The sequence below is a fragment of the Balaenoptera acutorostrata genome, chromosome 16 (genome assembly GCF_949987535.1).
Source record: "Balaenoptera acutorostrata chromosome 16, mBalAcu1.1, whole genome shotgun sequence".
NCBI lineage: Eukaryota > Metazoa > Chordata > Mammalia > Artiodactyla > Balaenopteridae > Balaenoptera > Balaenoptera acutorostrata.
The window spans coordinates 62,332,888-62,359,515 of NC_080079.1; the positions used below are offsets into that span (position 1 = coordinate 62,332,888).

The 26,628-nt window shown below is 40.4% G+C and overlaps 2 protein-coding genes across 5 annotated transcripts in view; one reads left to right on the top strand and one right to left on the bottom strand.

Annotated features, from left to right (window-relative positions):
- Nucleotides 1-9,610, top strand: part of PLA2G12B (phospholipase A2 group XIIB) — a 31,709-nt gene extending 22,099 nt beyond the window's left edge. For 2 of the 3 annotated variants that reach the window (XR_009005580.1, XM_007167695.2), the window contains one exon: nt 6,794-6,925. Coding sequence is in view for 2 of the 3 variants with exons in the window: in XM_007167695.2 (XP_007167757.1) it covers nt 6,794-6,813 (20 nt within the window). In the remaining variant the exon portion in view is untranslated. Of the gene's footprint in view, nt 1-6,793; nt 6,926-9,506 lie in introns of those variants that run through there. The other variant, XM_007167694.2, reaches the window with a different exon arrangement.
- On the bottom strand, nt 1-25,730 carry OIT3 (oncoprotein induced transcript 3). 2 transcript variants are annotated; one of them, XM_007167688.3, is made up of 9 exons: nt 23,988-24,163; nt 21,378-21,752; nt 20,470-20,577; nt 14,908-15,030; nt 11,295-11,417; nt 9,528-9,688; nt 7,503-7,918; nt 2,234-2,333; nt 1-801 (listed from the first exon to the last, which is right to left on the bottom strand). In XM_007167688.3, exons 1-9 carry the CDS (start codon nt 24,124-24,126, stop codon nt 628-630), a joined length of 1,719 nt encoding a protein of 572 aa, XP_007167750.2. In that variant the 5' UTR covers nt 24,127-24,163; the 3' UTR covers nt 1-627. The 2 variants fall into 2 exon arrangements, with proteins under 2 accessions (XP_007167750.2, XP_007167749.1); XM_007167687.2 differs by lacking the exon at nt 23,988-24,163 and adding an exon at nt 25,583-25,730 and having other exon boundaries at nt 2-801.
- Nucleotides 25,731-26,628: the final 898 nt, after the last annotated feature.

Below are 26,628 nucleotides of genomic sequence, written 5' to 3' on the forward strand. Positions count from 1 at the left end.
AAATGCAAGTTAGTGAATTTATTAACATTTATTAATTGAAAATAGTTTACTTAAGACAGCATAAAAACCTCAGAGGAAAATATTGTGCAGGAGAAAATCCAAATAGTATTTTTTTAGTACACACTTACAGTGATAAACTTCCAAATCCTCTATAACTACTCTGTCTTTGAATGGAAATTTCAGGGTATAATTATTGTTTACATATTTAAGGAGTCAGCGGGTATTTAAGTCATAATTTCAAGCAACTATTGAATTTTTTTAAGTTCCTAATTTGAAATACTATACCCAACTTCTGATTTTAGTCATGCTACTGCATCCAACACTAGGTGTTTTACTGCAGGAAAGAAATGGGGGGCATGGGGTGAGCTGCTTTCTTGGTGCACAGCGCAGCTTTCCACATTAGGAAGATGAAGCCCCACCTGAGACAGGTTGGTCAGCAGTGAGGTGATCTTTCCCGACACAGTGGGCTTGAGTCAGAGTGAGTCAGTTCTGGGAGTTTGTCTAAACCCACAGTATAAGGTTTAAAGCAGCGCTGTGTTCTAGGGTGTCGGCTGATGTTCTCAGAGGGTGAAGGGAGAATTCCATAGAGATAGGCGGCCAGAAGTAGGACTCGGGTGCTGGGTCACCCTAGTCCTCCCAGTCAATGCTGATGGGGCCGCCTGTCAGCACCTGGCTCTGTGGACCACTGTCATTCTCTCCTCCTACTGCCTCACGACGCATTCGCCGGTGGCAGCCCTGGGCACAGCGGGAACGCTCGTCCAGCATCCCGCAGACAAGGACCCGGCAGTGCAGGAACACTTCCTAGAAAGATCATAATGATAATGAACAAAAACAGTGAAAAGAGCTGCCACTTGGGGGCTGCTTACTAGGAGCCAGACACAATACCAAACGTTTCATATGTATTATCTCATTTTCATCTAAACAACCACCCTTTGAGATAGATATCGTCGTCCCCATTTTACAGATGAGGAAACTGAGACTTAGGAGGTTAACGAACTTGCCCATATTCACACATTTAGTAACGTGGCAAACACAATGAGTCATGTGGGTGATTTAAAACCCTACATCCATAACGTCTGCCTTTGTGCAGGGACACAAGAGACCTCTGTGAAGACAACATCTAATAACGTTAACATCTTGGTTCTTCACATCAAGGTCTGGGCGTAACATGGGCTCCCACGCACTTCTGTGTAAAATAACAAGTTCTTTCTCCAAGCTTCTTCCTATAAGTAACTTCCCCATGCATGCTGCCTAGCTGAGGAGGAAGATCAGGGTTAGTCATCATGGTTAACAATTGTTCTAGAATAGTGATGTAGTGGGACAGGACATAAATACACTTAAATGCACTATGGAAAAGACTGTTGGTCTCTTAAACTTCCTTTTGTTTATGTGTTTCGACAACTCTACTAAAACAAAAAACAAAAACCTTCTACCTTACAGAGTATACATAGCCTCTTATAACCTCTATTCATGTATATACATTAAAAAAAAACTATCACATTCAATTTGCATGTAAATTTTTATGACAATAGTTTTTTCATATCTCCTTTTTCTATATTTCATTCTGCATTAACTGTTTAATATTGCATTACTGATACACTGTTTGTTTGGTTTAAACAACACCTCTCTCATAACAGTGCTCTATAAACACATTCAACAACTCATGTTTTACTTTTTGTTTTTGAGAAGCTGTCAGAATTGAAATTTTTAGACAATGATAATTTTATGGTTATTACACATTGTCAGACCACTTTCCAGAAAGTATACCAATTTATACTGCCACTGTATACATCTCCCTATAGCCTTGCAAGTTGGGATTTATAATTTTTATAAATTTAATATGTATAAAATAGTCTTATAATAATTATTTTAATTGGCATGTAAGTACTATTTTCACTGAACATTTCACTATTTGTCTTTTCTGCAAACATTCTGTCCATATACTTTGCCACGTGACCACTACACAGGCTTTTTCAACCACATCTGCTCACAAGGATTTTATATTATAATCACATAGTACTTTCTTTGAACAAGCCCAGTTATTTTACTGGGGGGGCAGATAATTGTGACATTCATGGAGGTGTTAAGCTTCTAGATGGCCAGTTTTATAGTATTTTTCATAGACGTGATGCAGATCCTAACTGTGGGCTTGTGGAATGTGAACCAACTGGGACACCATGAAGGAAGGCTGGAGAGGAGAGGTACCTTTACAAGGTAAAGGTGTTCAGCTCACCTTGTGGTCTTTGCCCACAAACTTGAAGACAGGGACCTGGAAGTGCTTTGCAAGGTGATCCCGTGATGTGTACTGCTTTACTGAGTCATCTGAAACACAGCTGGAAGTAGGGCAGGATAGCACGTAAGACTTGATTGTTTAAACAGAGGTGGAAAAACAATCCAGTCCAACGTGTTTGTTCCAAGGAGAGGCAAACTGGGTGGAGGAGGCTGGGCTGCACTCAAGATTTTTGAGACTGAAAGAAAAATGAAATCCCCTCCCTGTGAAGGCATCTTCAGACACAGGCCTGCTCATTAACGCTGTCGGTCCCGTCTCTCATTCTCTGTACCCACAACTGGGCACAAGGACCTCCTGTTAAGTCAATGTATTGAAGTATTAGCAACAGCAGCAACATTTGTTTCAGAGATATCTTTTGAAATCAATGTATCTTTTTAAGGCTGTATTTTCATTTGTAATATATTGCAGGAATTCTGCATTTACGTACTTTATTATTGATTTGAGAAGGCTTTTCTTTAACTAGATTTCACTGTATTTATAGACACTCGCCCCTGAAGGGGATCCAAAGGTGAGCAAACCCCAATTTGTGCAACAAAGAGCTGCATAAAGATGTCAGTTTCTTAGAGAATAACTGGATCTATTGGGGAAAATCATTCACCTCCAAAATGTTTTAATTCCTCTTTTCCCAGATTTAATGCTAAATTTTAGTTTGATAGGGCTTTGGGGTTTTAATCTCAGGTCTACCGCTTAAAGTGAAACTCCTAGGCTCGCCTCAGGATTAGTTGAGGGTAAAGAAGGGTTAGTAATGCTCCACTTTGAGGCAAAGGTTTAGTACTGATGAACCGTTTCTCCTAAAGGCCAGGGCTCACACATGTATTGTCTCTTCCATTCTGAATTCAAAAGGAACTTTTTTCCTGACTGCTTTCCTTTTATGGATACTTAATAGTTCCCGTCTACCAGGCCAGTAAAAAAGTGGGATCAAATATAAAAGCCTATAAAAGTTGATACTTGGCTCCACATGCTTACAGACCACTTTCTAGTTCATTGCTAATTGCTGTTTCAGGGCAGTTGAAAAATCCAATAAAATTATTTAAAAATAAGACATCTTGACTCGTATTACCACTACTACTTTATTCCCCTAAACTGAAGAGGATCTAAACGTATAATGTGGTTTCTGTTATTTCCTGTATTTATGTACACATTTTCATTTTCCTGAGGTTAAATGAATTTATACCATCTTCTGATTATGTTCTCTAATAAATACCTAATGCATATCTAATCTGTGTGACACACTCTGCTGGGGGCTGCACAGGAGATAGAGATGACCAATATGGTCTGTGATGTCAGGGAGCTTAAAGCCCAGTACCTATGAAAACAATAGTAACGTGACATTAAAATGGCACTTTTCATGTGAATGCCTCAGCATTTTCAATTTATCTTTACCTAAAAATACTATTTTTAAAAAATTGAAGTATAGTTGATTTACAGTGTTGTGTTAGTTTCTGGTTATACATATATATTCTTTTTTGTATTCTTTTCCATTATAGGTTATTACAGGATAGTGAATATAGTCCCCTGTGCTATACAGTAGGACCTTGCAGTTTATCTATTTTATATATAGTAGTTTGTATCTGTTAATCCCAAACTCCTAAATTTTCCCCCCATTTCCCCTTCGGTAACCATAAGGTTGTTTTCTATGTCTGTGAGTCTGTTTTTGTTTTGTAAATAAGTTCATTTCTATCATATTTCAGATTCCACATATAAATGATATCATATGAGATGTGTCTTTCTCTGTTTGACTTACTTCACTTATTATGATAATCTCTAGGTCCATCCATATTACTTATTTATTTATTTATTTATTTATGGCTGTGTTGGATCTTCGTTTCTGCGCGAGGGCTTTCTCTAGTTGTGGCAAGTAGGGGCCACTCTTCATCGCAGTGCGCGGGCCTCTCACTATCGCGGCCTCTCATTGCAGAGCACAGGCCCCAGACACGCAGGCTCAGCAATTGTGGCTCACGGGCCTAGTTGCTCCGCGGAATGTGGGATCTTCCCAGACCAGGGCTCGAACCTGTGTCCCTGCATTGGCAGGCAGATTCTCAACCACTGCGCCACCAGGGAAGCCCCATCCATATTACTGTAACTGGCATTATTTCATTCTTTTCTATGGCTGAGTAGTAAAAATACTATTTTTTTTTTTAAAGGGAAGATGTGGCAGAAAGAGTTGTTGCAGGGCAACATGTTACAGAATAGAACCCAAGACAAATTCTGGCTCTTGGTTTGGTGTTTGCTGTGATTAGACAATGCTAGTTCATCAACTCCAAGTTCATGTGCTAAAAGAAAGTAACAATGGTATAGGAAAATTCAAGATAACTGATTACCCAAAAGTTGTCCAATATTTGATTTTGGAATTCAATGTTTCTTTTTTCTGGAGATAAACTTTCTAATTCTACTTTGCTTAGGTTTGCGTTAAATTATTTTGCATTCTCAGAGCATATGCCAACTAAACTAGAGGGACGTGAATCAAATGTGTTAAATATCAGCCTGAATTAAATTTAAGCTGAGGACAGTGAATAATCAAACAATTTAGAAATATAAGTAAACTGCACTATGTTTATTTTGGGGCTCTGAACTAGCCCCAGATTAGTATTATGATAAATACTCATTCAATAGTTCATTAGACAAATATTTAATGACTTACTGTAGGCAAGGCATTGAGGAGGAAGAAGGAAGGAAGATATCTAGTTCAGGTCAGAAGGAATCAGGGAAGGCTTCATGGAGGAAAGAAATCCCAATGTGTCTTGAAGGACCAGTTAGAATCAGACAGGAAGAAAAAGGGAAGAAGATTTCAGGCAGTGGAAACAGCAGGTGCAGAGTCAGGAGGGTGTAAGGAACAACAGAATTTGGGAATTGCCCATGGTTCCCTTTGGCAGGAGCAGAAACTGGAGAAGGTAGAGGTCAGAGGGCGAGGAAGAGCAAGGCAAGCTGAGAGTTGGATCTATCTTGAGGGATTATCTCAAATGCACCACTACTGTCCTAGCGAATATTGTACTATCTAATATTGCACCGGAAATGGGACTGTTTTCCTGTGAATAGTGGAAACAGGCCCACACAGCAGTGTTTTTGAGTTCCATCTATGCTTTTTAACAATTTTAATATCTTCCATAGCATTTTGTTGTTGTTTCGTGTGTGCTAACGGCTGGAAAATTAAACAGCACAGCTTCTTAGAACTGTCTAAAATAAAAATATATAGTCAGTCCTAACTGAAGGTCTGAATAACAAGCTTTATTGAGATTGCAGGTTACATGTTTTCCCAGTAAATGAGTTAAGACTATATGTTTATGTTTGCATAAAGTAAATACGAGGGGCAGGAGAAAACTTGGGGTAAGTGAAATATTCACTGTCTTGATTGTAGTGATAGCTTCACCAGGGTGTATACAGCAGAACTTATCAAACTGTACACTTTAATATGTATATTTATTGTATGCAAATAGCACTGCAATAAAGCTGCAGAAGAATTTGAAAGGAACCCAAATCCATTCTCCCCCAAAAGTAAATCCATTCCCTAATCTACTTAGCACTAATTATGTGACTAAAAAAAAGACATAAAAATGGATGCTTCTACATTTCATTTTAAAACTTTGTGGAGAACCCTTTAAGATGGTAAGAAATCTAAAGGTCTTCAGCCCCCTATGAGACTTACTCTTAGCCATCCAAAGCAGCTCAGAACGATGCATTTTCCAGATTCTGAGAACAAGCTAAGGAGGCTACAGGAATCTGAAACTAGAAGTACTCCTGCTGATAAACAGTTAAATTTACCAACCAAAGGAAATCAAGAGGCATCAAAATGTTTTCAGCAGGGATCTGACTATATATATAATATTTTTTCTTTTGGCTGGATACCCAGGGCTCTGTGGAGCTGAGACTTGAGAGCTGGGATTTAGGAGGCTGTTAGAAAGCGTTTTACCTGTCCGGGTGAAAGATAATGAGAGCTGGAATTAAGGCAATAAGAGTGGAGAACCAGGTTGGAGTATTGCTACTTTTAGAAAGACTTCTCAGTTGATCCTAATGTGCATCAAGGGTTGAAAATCATTGTGCAGGAGATCGATAGCAGCAGGTGAAGCTTGCCTGTGGTGAGAGATCTGGGGAGTTAAAAGCAAAGGAGAAATTTCAGAGTCTATCAGGCCATTAGCAAAGGGCATGAACTGGGGCACACCTATGGTGCTGTGACTAGACTATTTGCTTTTTCTTAAGCTGCAGGTTCTGATCTGCCTGAGATATGTCCCATCTGACATTGAGAATGAGGAAGAAACTGATGAGATACTACTATGAGTTTGGGATGTGAGTGTAATTTTCCTGGGAATGTAAGCAGTGGGCGTGGTAACTGCAGGCTTCCAATGATACACGGAGACAAGCAAAGTTCTCAATCCAAGCATCCTCAGGGAATACGGAAATTGCCTTTGTATAAAACAAGCAAACAGAAACAAACTTCACCTGATCCTTCTTCTCCTAAAACTGACCAAGTATTTCTTCTCTCTCTTTCACTACCAAACTTCTTAAAAGAGGGGCCTGCGCGACAGTGAGAGGCCCGCGCACTGCGATGAAGAGTGGCCCCCGCTCGCTGCAACTGGAGAAAGCCCTCCACAGAAATGAAGACCCAACACAGCCAAAAATAAAAATAAATAAATAAATTAATTAATTAAAAAAAAAATCAATTACTTAAAAAAAAAAAAAAAAAAGAGGGGCCTGCATTTGCTGCTCCCACTTCCTAACCCTCTTGCATTTCTCAGCCCCCACTTGCCACCCATGCTCTACAATCTCTCTGGGCAGGTTAATCCTATAGTTTTGACTATAAACAGGGGCGATTCTCTGTCCTTTGTCTCTAGTCTTGACCTTGTTCCTGGGTCTGACACGCATTTCCAACTGCCCACTGAACTTCTCTGCCTTAGTATCCTGCAGGTATTTACAATACAATAATATTATTTGGAATTATCATATTCGATATTTTCACAGCAAATCTGCTTTTCGACCTGTGTCCTTTCATCTTGGTTAAGGTCATCTAGTCAGTCATACGAGCTAGACCCCTTGGAGTCATTTTGGACTCCCCTCTCCTTCACCAGTTTTTACCACCAAAATGCGCACAAACGGTTTCTGAACTAATTAAGAGCTGGCGAGAGTGCTGCGGTGGTTTTAGGAAATGACTGAGTTTGCTCTCGCGCCCAGAGGTCGGATGTGAACTGGGGCTAATCCATCGTCCAAGCAGCCTACTTACCCATCCTGGATGAGGTAGTACTTCAGGATCTCGTCGATCTTGGACGTAGGGGTGGCAAAGCAGCTCTCCACCAGGCTTTCTAAGCCATTCACGTGCACCAGGGGCTCAATGCCAAAGTAGAGGGAGTCTCGCAGCTTGAGGGTGGGCAGAGCTTCCCGGTAAGGCTCTTCGAACTCATGGTCCTTGAAGATCTCCAGAGTGAAAGGGAAGATCCCGTGACTGCGGCTCATGATTTCCAGCGGGGTGTTGCGAAGGTTGGGAACGTAGCCTTCGGAAATGGTGTACAGGCGCGGGAACTCACACGTCACAGGGATCAGCAGTTTGCTGGTCCGGATGATGATGTCGCCGCTGCTCCCTGGGGTCTGCTTGGGTAGACCTGTCACAAGGTTGCTAGCCACGATTTTGTCGTTCACCACCTGAGCCAGGCCAGGGCCAGGAGAGGAGAGTCTATGTTTATTTCCACAGAGCACCTCAGCCCCCGCCCACCGTAACGTTCTCCAAATTTCTTTTGACATCAAAGCACATGAGAGATTTGGTTGCTGAAGCCTGAAGCTTTTGTTTTTTTTTTAATTGCTTCTCCTCCTTTTAGCAAGATATTTTGACTGTTAAAGAGTTTTACATACCACTTCATGGTCAACCCACACATCCCTTTGGAGTATTAGTCATAAAAACCTGAGCTATGCAGAATCAGCCAATTCAAAGCTCTGATATTTTAGAAAAGAACAGCTTCTGTCCATTATTCTTTTTCTGGAATCCTAGACCTGGTGATGGTGCTGCAGCATGACCTTGTGCTGAGCTCAACCCCATGCAGACTTCAGCTGTCGCATTTACCCAGATGATTTTTCAGTTCTTCATCTCCAGCCTTGTCTGCTCTCCTGTGCGCCAGAACCCCCGGCTCATCGTAGGGCATTTCCATTTGATTATCCACAGATACAACAAACACAAATTGCCTAAAGTGGGACCTTCTCCTCATATATCTCCCCCATGTCTCACCCCAAATCTCATTAGCTCTCTGATTTTCTCTAAGTTGGATTCAATAAATAAGTATTTGTTTATTTGGTTGCAAGGGCCTCTACACTGATCTCCTGGGTCCAGGTCCTCATTTTTCTATCCATCTTGCCCACTTCTGATTTCATCATGACAGTGCCTGCTTAATCCTGTTCCTATGGGAAAAAGCCCAAATGTCTCACCACAGCACACAAAGCAGATGTCTGGAAGCATAGTCTCCCCCCATCTACTTTTCCAGTCTCCTTTTCCAATCAGGCTGTGTTGCCCATTCACTCAGCATAAGCCTCAAGAATTCCCGTCTCTGAGACTGGCTCACTTGTTTCCCATCTGAAATGCCCTTTCCTTTCGTCTCTGCCTGTATAAACCACACACATGCTTCCACCCCAATTCAAGTCCCAGTTGTCTTGACTGTTCCAGTGTTTGTCCCTTTCTGGACTCCTATACCACCCGTCAACTGTATCACTGTCTCTTATTTATAATTTGCGTGTGTTTTCATCTCAATACTACTGTGTATGTTCCTAAAAGTCAGGAATCTTATTTCACATATCCCTCAGGCTCCCAGCACAGGGCTGCGCACAGATTCTTGTAGGAAAGTACAAACCTTTTACCTCTAACTGGTTCAATCCCTGAACTCATTTGCTACCTCATAAATGAACCATCATCTATATCAGTCACTATCTTCAAGTACAATAATTGGTCAGAGGAGACATAGCCAGCCTCCTGGTACTGGTGCTGATGCACTTAGAAAAATGTCTGCACATACTGGAGAGATGGTACTATTTGAGAACGGAAAGAGCAGAATTCTTTTTAAGCCGCTGTCCTCCCAGTGTTGGGACCACAGCACAGCAGATGCTGAATAACACATTTGTTAAATGAATGGTATATGATTTTTTGAACTCCATTCTTTTATGTGGAAATATTTCATCTATGACACAAGCCACACTGCACACCTCTGTCAACAACTTCCCAAATAACTGGATTTGGTCATTCCCTAAGGGTCCTTCAGGAAGAACCTACCTCGACCACTGTGCCACATGTCTTGAGGGAGAAGAGGATGTTGACGTGGGTGCCATTGGACACGCCCCGGCAGGAGGTGTTGGTTAGGAAGAGCTCCAGACCGCCGACCAGGTCCCTGGGGATGCTCACTTCAATGGTGTTCGACTTGCAGAACACGGGGACTGCGGGGGCAGAAACTGCTGTGAGAACCGGAAAAGTGGAACTGGGAGAAGGGAAGGAGGATTCTAGGAGAAATAACTTCTCCCTCCCACACCTTGAGCTTTTTGTTCTATCCTCAAGGAACTCTCTGAGGCTCAAAACAAATTGGTGAATAAAACCTGGACTCCTAACTCCCAAGGCTGTGGTCAAATAATGCTCCTCAAATACTATATTGTTTCCCAAATGAGAAAATACTGTATCAAAATTTCAATCCAACAAACATTTATTTCAAAGTGTGTCTAGCATAACTCCATGCACTGAAACACCTAAAGGATGAACTTTTAGCACAAACACAATTTACTGGCAATACAGAAAAAGCACTGCTTTGATATGGGCTTAAATTACATAACGCTACCGCTTTGACTTTACCATTAATTACTGCCCCATAAAACAGAGGTAAGAAAAACAGTGTTAGCGCACTTGGGGAAGAGTTCTAAATTGTCCTTGCATTGCTCAATAAACCATTAACTATAAAATTCACTTTAATTTAATACAAAAAGATTGCTCTTCCTTAGCGTTCACTTCTCTAGACTGTACAAATATTCTAAAAGGAGTACAAAGGGTACTGTCAGACAATATGTGAGGGCAGTATCAGTATGTGAGGGCATATCACAGCAATGGCTTAGTATAAAGAAGTCACATATAGGTGCTCATTAAATACTTGCTGGATGAGTGAATTAATTTTCTGGACATAAATAACTAGATTTCCAGAAAATCGTTCTCAAAGGATTGTTGATGATCAGATTGTACGTGTAGGGGGAATGATCAGTTCCCAGGGCTTTCAACTTTTCATAAGCCAATTATCTGTTAGAAAAGAGAGCAACTCCATCTAAATTAAGTATTAGTTATACAACTAATAATAGAAATTAGAGAAAAAAATCAAAAGTAAAAAGCAAAGGAAACTGTATGATCTAGCAATCCTGTTTCTGGGTATAGGTCCAAAAGAATTGAAAGCAGGACCTCAAAGAGATATTTGCACACCCGTGTTCATAGCAGCATTATTGACAAGCAGTCCAAATGTCCATCAACGGATGAATGGATAAACAAAATGTGGTATACCCATGCAGTGAAACAGCTTTATAAAGGGAAGGAATCCTGTCATATGCTGCAACATGGATGAACCTTATGGACAATTTGCTAAGTGAAATTAAGTCAACCACAAAAAGACAAATACTGTAGGAGTCCACTTATATGAGGTACCTAAAGTAGCTGACTTCATGGAAATTGAAAGTAGAATGGTGGTGGCCAGGGGCTGGAGGGAGGAAGGAATGAAGGGTCCTTGTTTTAATGGGCATAGAGTTTCAGTTTCGCAAGATGAAAAAGTTCTGAAGATTCGTTGCACAAATATGTGGATATTTATATAACACTACTGAACTATACACTTAAAATTGGTTTAGATGGTAAATTTTATGTTATATTTTTTTACCGCAATTTTTGAATGATTCCAGAGTGAACACACGCTGCTAAAAGAGGTGGTGTTCTAAAAGATGAGAATCTTGACACACTTGGTTGAGGAAGGCAGGGAGACTAAGAGGGAGGAATTAAGAGCAGAGGTTGAGCATGTAGTACCTTGGCAAGTGTGGTTATCCTCAGACAGCACCAGGCCCCGGGGACATTCACACTGATAGCCCTTCTCAGACATAAGGCAAGAATGGCTGCAGCCGCCATTGTTATTGTGGCATCCTTCAATGTCTGCAATAAAAACCAAAAGAAAAGGGAATGATATTGTAGTCCTCTTCCCCAAGAATTCTGGTTCTTGGACTGGTACTTTGCATCAGGCATTGTACTTGACTTATCACAGTATCACTGGGGCCCAACTGAGTCACTGAGACATGACGTCCACAAAGAAGTTTATTAAATGTTAAAGCTACAAAGAGCAATCTTACAACACACATAGCTCTAACCATTTAAGCTGGTCATTTTGTAGAATGCCCTTCAATCCGGCTTTGTCTGTTTTTCTCATGGTTAGACTACAATTTTGGGGAGGAAGACCTGAAAGTCATTTCTTAATTTCTGTAACACTTAGTCCACCCACTTTGAAATTTTATAGAGCATTATTGATGTAAAAGGGACTGACAGAATATAAATTCACCTAGAGCAGCTAAATGGATCAGAGTTAGTCAGAGCTATTACCAATGGTTGGATCACCAGCCCCTCTCCTCAAATCTCTAGGAATAATAGCACTGGCAATATGTTTCTTGGGCTGACAGCACATTATAAAAATGAAACCTGGACAACACACTGAAAGATTCCACTCAACTGAGCTCTTTGTGACATTCCTCTTACGAGGTAGTTTTTTAAAGTTTTCTTTTTAAAAGTTTCACATTTTCAAAAAGCATACTCAAATGTGCAAAAAGGAAAAATATTCAGTTGAAAAATGAAGAAACTACCACATAATGTCATAGTTAGCAAGGAAAAATAATGACCTTTGTGGGCTCTGGATATGATCTTCTAGATCATGGGTCATCAAACTATGGCCTGCTACATGTTGTTGTAAATAAAGTTTTATTGGCACACAGTCATACCCATTTATTTCCCTATTGTCTATGGGTGCTTTCTCATTACAAGGGCAGAGTTGAGTAGTTGCAACAGATTCCATATGATCCGCAAAGCCTTAAATATCTACTATTGTGTTTATGCAGAAAAAGTTTGCTGGTCCCTGTTTTAGGGGTAAGATAATAAAAGGGAATACGTTCAGGAATCCCCTGGTGGTCCAGGTGTTAGGACTCTACACTCTCACTGTCAAGGGCCTGGGTTCGATCCCTAGTTGGGGAAATAAGATCCTACATGCCACATGGCGTGGCCAAAAAAATAAAAGGGAATGCTTTCAAATCATTTAAGATGTTCAAGGAAAGATATGAGTCAATTTCCAGTTATAGCTATAAGTCTCAGTTCATTAATAATAAAAATATTAGTCCTCAGTAAATTAACTTGAGATGAATCAATTTTTGTGAAACAGGGAGAGAGAATAAATTTGCAATGAACTAATCTTTGCAAACTTTAGGAGAGATTAGGCTATCACCTGTTCATAAATCTGTACAGTTAAAAAGGATAAGAGTATTCTTATGAGTTTTTGAAATAGCTGAAAATGATATATAATGGTGTAGAAGAAAGCATAAAATATGCTATAAAATGTTAAAGTCAACATTAATAGGAAATTTTTTTCTTAAAAATGGTCTTCCTTAAGTCAGTTAATTTCCCTGGGCCTCAATTTCAATATATGTAAAATGAAAGGGTTGGATTAAATGTTCACTCAGGATATTTCCAGGTCTAAAATTGCAAAGCACAAAATAAATTGAAATTCTTATTTGGTTTGAAGGATTTTAAGTCTCTTCCAAGGACATACCAAAATGTTTAGAATGGCTATATCTGCAAGTGGGATTGTGGTTAGTTATCGTTCTTTTACTCCTTTGTATTTTCGTCTATGAACATAACTCTTTCATAATAAAACAAAACAATAAAAGTTACTTAAAAATTAAAAAGACCTTTTTATTTTAAAAAAGAAGATATGCTAATCTAGCAGACTAGCTAAAGAAACAAATATGTTTGGACTATCAATAAAATGTAAGGGTTTCCATAAAAACAAATAAACAAAAAAACAAAACCAAAAAAAAAAAGTAGGGTTTCAAATATGAATCTTAATCCTAAAGTGTAATTCATATTCAAATTTTATCTTCTGCCAAAATACTTTTCAGTTATGATTATTAGGTTTTAAAATTATATGAGGATTAACTTAATATTTCCAATAAAATACTCATGAGTAATTATAAATGTTCCTCATGGAACATTTCATTAATATTTAAATATGTAAAGATCACTGCATAAAATAAGATTTAAGGAGGATTCAGGACATCACTCTTATTCAATAAAATTTAAAGTACATTTAGTCTTTTTACAAGGGACAGTAGTTTGATATCCTGGTTAATGGTCCCTGAGTTAATAATGCAAACTTTGTTGCATGAAATGAATTGTGAGTACTAGCTATGATTTTTCCTTTTGGGGTAGTATTTTATTATTTTGAATATAACTAGAATAAAGTGAAATCGTAAGCAGTATTATAATCTGTTATGCCACAAATTCAATTATCCTCTGGGACAAATCACATGTCCTCTGTAAATAATGATAATTAAGCCATTTATCTCTTCATATAATCTGCAGAATTTTTTTCTTTTTTCGTCTCTCAACTCCCAATATCATGAGATTCAGACTTATTAAAGTGGGAGTGATGAAATTTTAGTTGGGATAATTTGCAAGGGCCTTAGAGAAGGGACATTATCTAAGTTTCATGTCGTAATAGTAGACAATTTCCATTTCAATTATTTGACATACATTACAAATTCTTTTTAGTACTTAATTATATAAAATGTATACAGCATTTCTACTATCAAAAATAGATAAGTTTATATACAAATATGTTCAGAAATTATGTGAATAAAATGCGCAATAGGCTTTAAAAAAATAGATAAGTTTACTTATCTCTAAAAATGTATTAATCTCTAATAAATTCAAAGCATATGAGTAAAAAAAAAATGGCTTCATGTTTTCCCAAACTTCCAAGATGGTAAGACTCACCTAGGAACTTGGTAAAAACACAAACTGTAAGGCCCCTCCCGCCCCACTGAACCAGAGTTTCCAGGAGAGAGGCCTGGGAAAGGCCAGCTTTAAAAGCACCCAGGTGATTCTCAGCAGGGAAGTTTGAGAAACACTGCTGTAAACCATTTGTTATGCTACCTACCTCCATTATCTTGCTACTCCAGATGTGCTCCCTGGATGTGCAGCATAGGTGTCACCTAGAAGTTACTTAGAAACGCAGTATCTTCACCTGACCCCAGATCTACTGAATCAGAACCTGTACTTTAACAAGATCCCAGGTGATTCGTGGGCACATTAAAGTTTGAGAAACACGGAATACCCTATTTTTATACCCCAAATTAAAATGCAGCTCTTTGCCTCTTGCAAAACGCAACAGCTCCCTCCTGCTAAAGCTTGGAGACAAAATCAACACTGCATTCTGTCTGCAACATGAGCATCCTGCAATGATGCTCAGTGATGATGATTTGTGGTTTCTTTACACAGCCAGATTGTTACTCTCTTCTGACGTTGGCCAGTTTTATGAACATCAAAGAATAAGCCAATGGCTTACTGGGGGCTCTTGATGTGAATCTCTTCTTGCCCATCTCACCTTCACATGTCTTGCCATCACTTCTTAGCACACGGCCAACCCCACACTCACAGCGATATGAATTTTTGAGGTTTACACAGATCTCACTGCAGCCACCATTGTTTTGTTCACATTCATTTTCATCTGCAGAAGAGAGACCACACCATTTACATACTGCTGAGCCATGCAGTCTTCTCCCAAGCCCCTTAGCAGAAACTCCACATCTTTTCAGATCCTGTCCATAGACTTTCTACAAACCAACTCCAATATAATCACTTTTATTAACCTCGTCTCCCCACCAAGTTATTTGTCTCTCTGCCCTCTGCTGGAGCAGAAGGCAGTTAGTTGGTTGCTTGCCAGTTCCCTCCTCAGGGCAAAACTGTTGGGGAAATGAAGTCCCCTTTGTTATTTGGGTTCACCTGCTTGTTTGTATTGGAGAGTCTCACTTTCTCCAATTCCTGAAGATTTGTTAAATAAATAAAACATAAATCAAACTGTGTTTTAAATGCATTAGAGGAATTTGCATTGCAGAAGGATATGTTGGACAGAATTTTTTGCGAAGCAGTCTTCTTTATAACATGAACAACTGCCCTCAAAATCTATTTTAAATATTGGAATATTCCCACATTGTACTTAAGCAATGATTGCTAACATTTTTGAGAATCTGATGAAGGACATGGACTCTTGCTATAAAAAAAAAAAGCACAGTTGGCGACAAATGTCAACCCCCTTCCTTCTACAAACAAAAAAAGGGGAGCTTGAGGAGCTAAATTTGTCATGGCTTGGATATAGGTTATAAACCAGGGACTGGGGTTGAAATACCCACAGGTGACAGAAGGCATGGCCTTGGGCCCACGAGAGGAGATGAGCTGGAACTGATACCCTGCTCAAGTCTAGGACCCTGGAAAAGGTATCCCCACAATGAAAGGGGGAGGAGAAGGACTCTGCTCCAAGGCCCAGGAGAGAAGTAAGGAGCTCTCTGCCTGAGGCTCTAGGAAGGAGAAGAGCCTTCATAAACCCCAAGTTGGGCCCTGCCAAGGTTGAAGTAGGAACTCATAATTCCCACCTGGCGTGGGGATCTTGAAACTGAGAAACTGATGTAAAATTTGGCCTGGACTGGTGAAGCTTCTGTGACAAAAGCAATCGAAAAACTCTCTGTAGTAAAAAAAAAAAAAGCTCCTCAAACCAGGTAATAAGAATGGAGTACCAGAGAAAAACAATTACAACAGAAGGTGGTTTATCATAAAACACTATGCAGGAGGAGATGATCCACTATGAGAAAGCTGACAAGATAACAAATGGGAGGCTTTGAACTGGAGAGAACAGAATAATCCAGAAAAATCCATAATACAAGGGTTTAAAAAATTACTAAACAGATAAAAGAAAGGCCAGTAACCAAAATAAAATTGTGTAGGAAGACAAGGCAGAATTGAAACAAAACAAACATACAGAACTCTTAGAAATGAAAAATACAGTTGATAAGATTAGACCCTTCATCAGGGCCCCTACTGCCTGGACAGTGGATGGCTAGAGGTGCTAGCAGCCCTCCTGGGAGTGGCCACACTGGTGCTTGGGTTCACCCTCTGTCGAAAGCCTGGATTGCTTACCTCGAGACTGATTTTCTTACCTGAGAGAGAAATACACTTCTACTTATTGAAGCCATTGTTATCTGGGAGTCTATTGTCACTTAACAGCCTTAGATACTCTATGCCCCAGCAATTCCACTTTTATGGGTATACTCTAGAGAAAATCTCATACGTGAGGTAAGGTATCATTTTTATGTTAATTTTAAGAACACACAAAACAATGCTATATATTGTTATTGTTATGTTATATTTTTATTGTTATTTATTACATAAATAATAAAAGCATAAAAACAGGGACCAGGAGGACACACACTAACTTCAGAACAGTGATTACCCCTGGAGGGTGAGAGAGGTAAAAGAGATGGAGTGAGATGGTTTTACTTGTATCTGTAAAATTTTATTTTAAAAAAAGGAAGAGGGGCTTCCCTGGTGGCGCAGTGGTTGAGAGTCTGCCTGCCGAAGCAGGGGACATGGGTTTGAGCCCTGGTCCGGGAAGATCCCACATGCCATGGAGCAACTAAGCCCGTGAGCCACAACTACTGAGCCTGCGCGTCTGGAGCCTGTGCTCCGCAACAAGAGAGGCCGCGACAGTGAGAGGCCCGCGCACCGCGATGAAGAGTGGCCCCCGCTCGCCGCAACTGGAGAAAGCCCTCACACAGAAATGAAGACCCAACACAGCCAAAAATAAATAAATAAATAAATAAATTTAAAAAAAAAAAAAAAAGGAAGAGGGACTTTCCTGGTGGCGCAGTGGTTAAGAATCCGCCTGCCAATGCAGGGGACACGGGTTTGAGCCCTAGTCCGGGAAGGTCCCACATGCCGTGGAGCAACTAAGTCATGCGCCACAACTACTGAGCCTGCGCTCTAGAGCCCACGAGCCACAACTACTGAGCCTGCATGCCGCAGCTACTGAAGCCCGTGCACCTAGAGCCCGTGCTTCACAACAAGAGAAGCCACCGCAATGAGAAGCCCATGCACCGCAACGAAGAGTAGCCCCCGCTCGCCACAACTAGAGAAAGCCCACATGCAGCAATGAAGACCCAATGCAGCCAAAAATAAACAAATAATTTTTTTTTAATTTTAAAAATTAAAAAAGGAAGAAAAATTAAGCTATAAATCTGGGTACATGAGTGTCTGTTACATTATTTTCCTATACTCTTCTCTCTGCCTGAAAAAAATAATTTATAATAAATAATTAAAATTGTTATATGTTTTTTAAAAAACTAAAGTAACATTGACACATGCACATAAACACAAAACTTTGCCTCTAATTTCAGGGAATTCATGATCTCCCTGAAACCAACAGACAGACCCCAGGCAGAAACTGGGGGCTTTTCCCTATGTCCCGATAGGCAGAGATGTCCAAGATAAATTGTTAAGCAAGAGATGTGTATGGTGTGTATAATATGCAACCTTTGGTCTTAAAAACGGCAAAAAATAAATAAATATGTATATTTTAATTTTTATATCTGCCTGAAGAAACCCTGGAAGCATATGTAAGTAAATAATGTAAGAGTTTACTTGGGGGACTTCCCTGGTGGTCCAGTGGTAAAGAATCTACCTTCCAATGCAGGGGACGTGGGTTCGATCCCTGGTCAGGGAACTAAGATCCCACATGCCATGGGGCAACTAAGCCTGCGCACCAAAACTACTGAGCTCACGCGCCTCAACAAGAGAGCCTGCGAGCCACCACAACTACAGAGCCCACGTGCCCAGGAGTGCATGTGCCACAACTAGAGAGAAGCCCGTGCTCCACAACGAAAGATCCCGCGCGCTGCAGCTAAGACCCGACACAGCCAAAAAAAAAAGAAAAATAAAGAAATAAAATAAATATTAAAAAAAAAAAGAGTTTACTTGGGATGGAGTTGGAGGAGAGGGAAATGGAGCAAATGGGGGACAGAGAGCTAGATATTTCACTGTATACCTTCATGCTGTTTAACTTGGGAGCCATTTAAATACATTACCTATTCAAAAGTTATATTAAAACAAAAGAAGAGATGAATGAACAACTCGTGCCTTAAGAGGAAGCCAAATATTTTCCAACAGACGCGCGTGCACGCGCGTGCGTGTGTGTGTGTGTGTGTGTGTGTGTGTGTAGTGTGAGGGGGGTTGAGGAGAATTGTAGGAACCATTGTCCCCCACACCCCGAACCTGTTTACATTAAATCACATAGTCAAAATCAACCAGGCAAGAGCCCTAACAACTGTTATGGGAGTGCCTAACCATGCTCCATGGGATGGCCAGTGGGGTTCATTAAAGAGACTGAGGAACAAAAGCATTTCTAAAATAAGAATGCTTTGATATCCCTTTCATCCTGATGCCCTATCCCATCCTGATCTTGTTACTCTTCTTCTGGAGGAGGCAGCTGTGGGGTAGTCCTCCCCTTTCTCTCTAGACTTGTTTTAGCTCTATTTGAGTCTGAATACAAAAAGCTTCATAACACTAAACAGAAGATAGATGATCTTCAGTTCTGGGTTTTTCAACTCTATTTTCTCCCTGCTGTAGACAACAAAACATGTATACAATTGGACAACTCTGGATTTCCTACAAATAATCTGACTCCCCTTTCTTGCTACTCAGACAAACCAAAATTATATTAGTGAAGCTATAGGAGTATGTCCTTAGATAATTCTAGACCAACGCTATCCAACAGAAATACAAAGCAAGACGCACATGTAATGTAAAATTTCTTAGTAGTCACATTAAAATTTTTGTTAAAAGACATTGGTAAAATTAATCTTAATAATATATTTCAGGGACTTCCCTGGTCGTCCAGTGGTAGAGAATCTGCCTTCCAATGCAGGGGACGCAGGTTCAATCCCTGGTTGGGGAACTAAGATCCCACACACTGTGGGGCAACTAAGCCGGTGCATCACAACTACTGAGCCCATGTCCCTCAACTAGAGGGACCTCGTGCCACAAACTACAGAGCCCACACACTCTGGAGCCTGTGTGCCACAACCAGAGAGAAACCCATGCGCCTCAACGAAAGATCCCGCATGCCACAACTGAAGATCCCACATGCCTCAACGAAGATCCCATGTGCCGGGCTTCCCTGGTGGCACAGTGGTTGAGAGTCCACCTGCCAATGCAGGGGACACGGGTTCGAGCCCTGGTCTGGGAAGATCACACATGCCGCGGAGCAACTAAGCCCGTGAGCCACAGCTGCTGAGCCTGCGCGTCTGGAGCCTGTGCCCCGCAACGGGAGGGGTCGCGATAGTGAAAGGCCCGCGCACCGCGATGAAGAGTGGCCCCCGCTTGCCGCAACTAGAGAAAGCCCTCGCACGAAACGAAGACCCAACACAGCCAAAAATAAATAAATAAATAAATAAATAAATAAAGTAGTTATTAATTAAAAAAAAAAAAGGATCCCACGTGCCGCAACTAAGACCCAATGCAGCCAAAAGATAATACATAAATAAATAAAATAAATTTAAAAAAAAGATTTCATTTAATCCAGTATGTCTAAAATATTTCATTTCAATATATAATCAATATTAAAATTATTGATATCTTTTATTCTTTTTTTGAACTAATCTTCAAAATCTGGTGTGTATTTTATACTTATAGCATGTCTCAATTTGGATGATAAATTTTCATCAGAAATGCTTGAGCTGTATTTTAGAGTCATAAAATTTACAGTTCACTCAAGTTGTCCCACACATTTTTAGTTTTCCAATGACTGAATCAAATATTAGCTTTTAAATTAAAATTAAGTAAAACTACAATTCAGTTTTTCAGTCACACAAGCCACATTTCAAGAGCTTCATAGCCACACATGGCTCGTGGCTAGTGTATTGGACAATGCAATCCCTGACTGTCCCGACACATGATATAAATTTGGCTTGAGGCTTTAGTTATGAACTAAAAAGACAAACCCCATTCTGAGTTTTCAGAGACACAAACTGGAAAAATGATGGCGCTCTGAGTCAGGAAGAGTTTTTGATTTGTCCTTTACTCCTAATAGCCTGTTTCTACCGCAAGATGGGTTTCTTACCAAAGCATGTCTGTCTGTCGGGGCCTAGCACGGTTCCTGGAGAGCACGTGCACCCACTGGTATCCAGGCAGCTGCCGTGGCAGTCCTCATCACAGATGTCGTAAAAATCTATGGAAGATAAAGAGGACCTTTCATGAAGGGCGAGGACCAGAGGACACTCTCATCCATGAGAAAGCCTCATGAGTTCAAGAATGCGGTATGAATTCCTAGCCAACATCAAGAGAATTCTCATTGATCAGGGTTTATATAACCCAATGGCAAGAGATGCTGCCTAGGGACATGTTCTGTCATTGAGATCAATGAGTCCCAACTTCAGATCCACAGGCCCTTGGGTGACCATGGAGCTTCTGCAAATCTAAAACCTCAGCAAACATGAGCTATAGATTAAATAAGCATTATGTCCTACTCTTCTATGCAGTCTATTTTTTAAATGTATACAGATTTTTATGGGGTTAATAACATGAAAATTCATTTAAAAGTATTACTGATCTCAAGTGGCTTCTTCCCATTATACATCATTTAAAAAATCAATGGGCACTAAGCACAATGCTACCATATGGATGTCTGAAATATATATTAAGAAGGGGTCCTCCATGCTCAAAAAGGCTGGAAATCCACACTAAATAACGTAAGTCAACATTTCACTTTCTACTGTTCTGTTTGAATGGAGTGGAAGACAAAGTAAAACTGATCAAAGTCATAGCTCCTTTCCCTTTCTATTCTTCAGGAATTTTTCAGAAATCTAAGAACAGACCTCAGAAATCATGATCTGGAGGTATCCGTGGCCCTAAATCAATGTTCTGCAGGCTCTGAGATACTACCATAACCAAATTTCTTACAGCGTTTTTCTCTTTGATGCCATATGTGGCCTTGTGGGGGAGGGAAAAGAGCCCAGGGAAGGTACTCACAACCACAGTAGACATGAAAGCAGACGCTGGGCTTGGCCAGACGATACACATAGTAGCCTCCAGGGCAAGCCTTGACCTCCACCGTGGTGTTCCAGAGGCAGCAGTTCCCACTGAAGCTCGCACAGGCCTGGCGTTGCACAATGCCATCACCTTCCAGAGGGTGGCTGCCATTGAGCCAGACAGGTGCATGGGTTCCGCAGTGGTTTTCTGGTATGCAGAAGGTGGGCATGGCATCCCCTGCCATGCCTGTGAAGCGGTACCACTCCCCATCCACATTGTTGTCACACAGAGGGGAACCTTGAGACTCATCAAATTGGTGGTCAGTGTTCCTCCACGGCTCATTCAGGCTGATGTAAGCAGAACAAGGATCTAGGGCTGGGAATGAAAAGGACACCTCAGAGGCACCTTGTGATGTTTCAGATCACAGTGGCAATAGCCTGAGTCCACCTTCGTGGTCTTACATTTTGGCTTTTTAGTTCAAGAAAGAGATAATCTAAAGTCACCAAAAGTAGCTGTTTAAGATTCCTCAAGTAAACATATTTCATAAATGCCTTTTACATTTGAAAAATTATTTCAAATCTATTTAAGGTTTTGTGTTTGCATTGAACTAAACCTTTTATCCAGAGTAATCATCTGATAGGATATTTGTTCAGACCAAGGGAGGTTATAGTCTCACTGAAATCTGCACTGGTCAGACTATATTTTGAGTACTGTGTTCACACCTGGAGGCTATATTTTAGGAAAGTAATGGACAAACTTGATGTCCAGAGGAAGGTGACCAGATTTAGAAGGCAGCCTAACAATTATTTACTGGGGAAGAAGCTGAGAACTACTGTTCGGAGGAAAAAAACCCAAACAAACCAACCCTGAAGAATATGCATCAGTCTTCAAAAATCTGGAACGGCTTGCGAAAGAGGAATTAGCTTTCTGTTACAACGACAAGAACAAATTGTTACAGGGAAGTGCATTTCAGTTCAGCTATCTAGTAATGGAGAGGCTGTATCACAGTGTGGTAAGCTCTTCATCTTTGGAAATTTTCAAAAAGTAGTTGGATGGTCATTTGTAAGCAAGATTTTGGATGGAATTTTGCATTAGCGGGCAGTTTGGCTTGATAATGAATGTGTAAAGCTCATTCCACCTTAGAAGGAATAGGCCTCTGGCATATGTCAGCTGCTTTGAAATACACAGTATAGTGTCAAGTAATTACCAAAGATACTCTCCATGTGAATGTTGGTACATGTTCCATCACCTTATTGAAAACACCATGAACTTTGTGTCTTCACAATTAGCCAGGGCATCACTGTCTAGAATACAGCAACATTTCAAGCATGCATTTTTAGTGCATAACTAACATGGACAAATATCTCATCAAAAACATTTTAATGACTGAATACACCAATATCCCCAGTTCACTGCTTCTCTCAGTTTCAGGAAAAGATTGAATTAACACAGGCAAATTGTTCTTACAAAGAATCTATAAAATCAAGAAATTCTAGAAAGGAGTCCTAGCCAGAGTACCATCCTTCTTAATGCATGTGAGGCTGACTTAATAGACATTGTAGGCAGGGAATTCATATTAAGGCTGATATACTTTGTGGGCAGGAAATTCAGCTTCAGCAAATACTGCACAATAATTAAGTGTGGATAGGCCATGATCATAAAATCTAAATTGTCTAGAAAATATTTTGGGTTTTCCCACTCTACATTTCAAATTCAAGTTTACTCTCAAAACTTCAGTCACATGAGGAGGAGGGTGTAGCCTAGTGCTTATGGCCCCACTGAGAGTATAATAACAGTTTGGGACAAGAAATAAGTAGGATATTGCATATTCTGGAAGTAACACTTTTGCAGTTACACATGCCAGGAGCAACCCTCTCCTTATAATGTCCCTGCGGTTTCCTGACTGTGCCCTAGACCATGGTTTGATGTCCCTTGAGAGGAAGAAATGTCCTCATACAGACTCTCTACCCTCTGAAAAGGGAAAAATTCCCTTCTCTGCTCTCCCAGCTGTGGTTCTCTTATGAAGACAGATTTCCAGGGCAATTTCACAGGTGATTATAAATTCATAGAAATATTTGGTTCATCTCCTTGGCTCTAATTTTATAAGACATGGTTAAGTACTCAACTTTTAATAGCTTTTACAGAAATTCCTAAACCTCCCTCAATAACTATTTCATGATTTATAAAGTTTTTCCTTAAATTTAACTATCATTTCTTGTGCTATTTGTTGAAAGTTTACTTCCTCTCGTTGTAGGTGATACATGGCACAAATAGGAGAAATTTACTATCTTCTGTGAACTAAATACATATTTTAAAAGTTACCCATACAATATTTCCTAACATTAAATAAACCCATTCCACTCACCCCCTTTAAAGGGAGTAATTTAATCCTTTAATAATCTGGCCGCTGGCGTTAATTCCTTTTTTCAGTCTCTCAATGTGGAGCCTGGAATTCGGTATTATGCATGTTGCGTCCTGAATTGCTGACGTATATATACACACGCACACATAATACACCCCTCAAATGAGAGAGCTTCAGAGAACAGCCCGGTGGGCAAAGTTCGAGTCAGGGGGCCCCAGCTGGCAGACAGCCGGTCAGCCTTTATTTACCAGGATGTTCGCTCGTCAGCCCGGACGTCCGTGCGCCCCCAGGGCCGGCACCTCGCCGTGGCCGAAAGCAGAGAGCAAATGTCAGCATCCCCGCCCTTTCGTCCGGGGACCAGGAGTCCCTCACCCTCCAGGTCCGCATCCCGGGCACCGCCCCTCGGATAGTACCGGTCGCCAGATTCTGCCCCCGCGCGCTCGGGCCGGAAGCCCCTCCTCTACTTCCTTCCCTCTCCCCCTTCGCTTCCCCCCTTCCCCCCTCCGCTCTTCTCCTTTTCTCTCACTTACCCTCTCCTCTCAGGCAACCGCACCCCCACCCAATCCCTAGCCCCCAAAGCTCTCCCTTTATCTTGCTTATGGCATTGAGTCAAACGTCCTAGAAGGTCTGGAAAAAAAATTAATAAAATAAAAAAGATCTGGGAAGGGAGAAGGTGTCTGATGGGAGGGTACAGGAGGTACTAGAGGGAGGAGTAAGCCAGGGAAGAGAGTGGGGAGAAAGCAGAGAGGAAGTTGAGGGCAGGACCACTTTGACTCAAGCGACTCTTGGTTACTTACTGGCAGCAAATACAGGGTGATTAAACTTAGCTCAAACCTATCTTTAAGACTTTTTTAGACCAGTTTTAGATTTAGAGAATAATTGAGGAGATTGTACAAAAAGTTCCCATTTTCTGACACCCAGTTTCCTCTATTATGAAACAATCGTACACTAGTATGGTATCTTTGCCACAATTAATGAACCAGTGTTGATACATTATTATTAACTCAAGTCCATAGTTTAGATTTCTTTAGTTTTTGCCTGTTTTTGTCTATTCTGGCATCCCATCCAGGATACATGACATTTAGTCTTACATGTCTCCTTAGGGTCTCAAGCCTATTTTTAATGTTTATTCTTAAAGGTACTAGAGCAAGGCCTTAGTTACCCTGAAGAAATAGGGACAATTAAACACTGAGATTCTCAGAGGTGCCAAGAAGGATGGTTCTCACCATCTCACTCTCTCTTCTAGTTAAAACTTAAATTCTAATGGGAAAAGGAGAGAGAAATTTGTTACAAACTGGAATTAAAACTTTGCTTTGTTGGCCAGTTTTGTATCAAGTCTGGAGGTGCCAAGGGGGGAGACAGTTTAAGATTCACTCAGTCTCTGCAAAAAGTCATATTTTCAGATGTCAAGACTAAGAAGTCTGATTTATCCAGATCTGTGCCTTTAGGGTCACACTCAGTCCCTTGTATTAATGAAAGAAAAAACTCTCTCCTCTGCTCTAAAAAAAATTTTTTTTCCCTCTTAAAGTTGGGACTATACAAGTGCCTAGAATATAAAGAGGTTAGGATTCCTTTTACAGATACTCCAAGAAATATTTAGCTCATGGAAAGTTGTTTGGATTTGGCAGATCCATGGAAATTTTGGATGCCCAGGCAAAAGGCTAAATGGAACATAAAATGAAATTCTCTGAAAATATGTCTCCATAGGTTTTCAATGACTTTTCTTCTCCTATTCTAGAACCAGTATTTAAGATACTGGAATCTTGCTCTTAATAACCTGTACATAACAGCAAATTCCTCCAACAAAAAGTACATCGTGCCAAGTACTTGACACAAGACTTACCCACTGGTGACCCAAGTGTTACTGTGATGAAGAGGCAGGTGAAGAGCAGGAACTGAAGCATCCTTTTGGACCAGCCTCCAGAGACAGACTGGAAAATCCTCTTCATTTCAGTTTTCCTTTGTCCGCTTCTTTTTCAAACACTTTTAAAAAAGGCCTCTAGGCTGTTGTGAAGAAGACTTTTCAGTACTGGTTGGGGCTTTATCAGAGGAAGAGGATGAGTGGGATAAGGTGTCCATTGCTCTGGCCTTGACCCCAGATAGAAGCACTGCTTTACACTGTCAACAGAGTTATTTTATTGATATTTTTCTTTAGGGGAAAAAAAAGAAAAACCCTCACAATCCCTCATCCTCCTATTGTTTTTTTCTCAAGACTTCCCTGCAATGAGGCCTCCAGTATCTTATCCAGAAGGGAACTCTAAAAGAGGGACATCCCCTCACATCAAAATCTTGTTTTGTGACTTCAAGGAACTGATTTCATAATATTGCAGCCATAGCATTGCACATTACATGAGAATGAGATAAAGCCTAATTTTTGGAAATGATCTTTAGAAAATGTCTTGGTCAGGTGGTCAAGGAGTTTACAATAGCACACAAAAGAGTAGTAAGGACAGGTGTGGAATGAGGACAATATTCTCTTGAAGCAAGCATCCAAGTCTGTTTTATTATGGTCTTTGGTATCAAAACTTCCTAAAGAAACAAGGTTTAAGTTGTGTTTGAGCAGCAGTATCTCATGTTTTCATAGTGCCTTTCTTCTGCAAATTTAAAATGGTTAAGTGTTATTTATTTCACTAATTCTCACACTAAGGGGTAGGGGCTTCAGATTAGGAACTATTCATTAAATTGACGACACTGAAAAGTAAGTGACAAAGTTTACTAGAGTTTCATTTTTAGACAAGAGAGGGACAATGTAGGGTCCTGTATATTACATGTCACTAGACATAACCTTAGTAATTACAGGTTTGGAGTTTGCCAGCTTCCTGACATCCTACAGTGTGTAGAATGAGAATTGGCAAGCACTATTACTGAAGATAATGTGAAGGGGAAGGA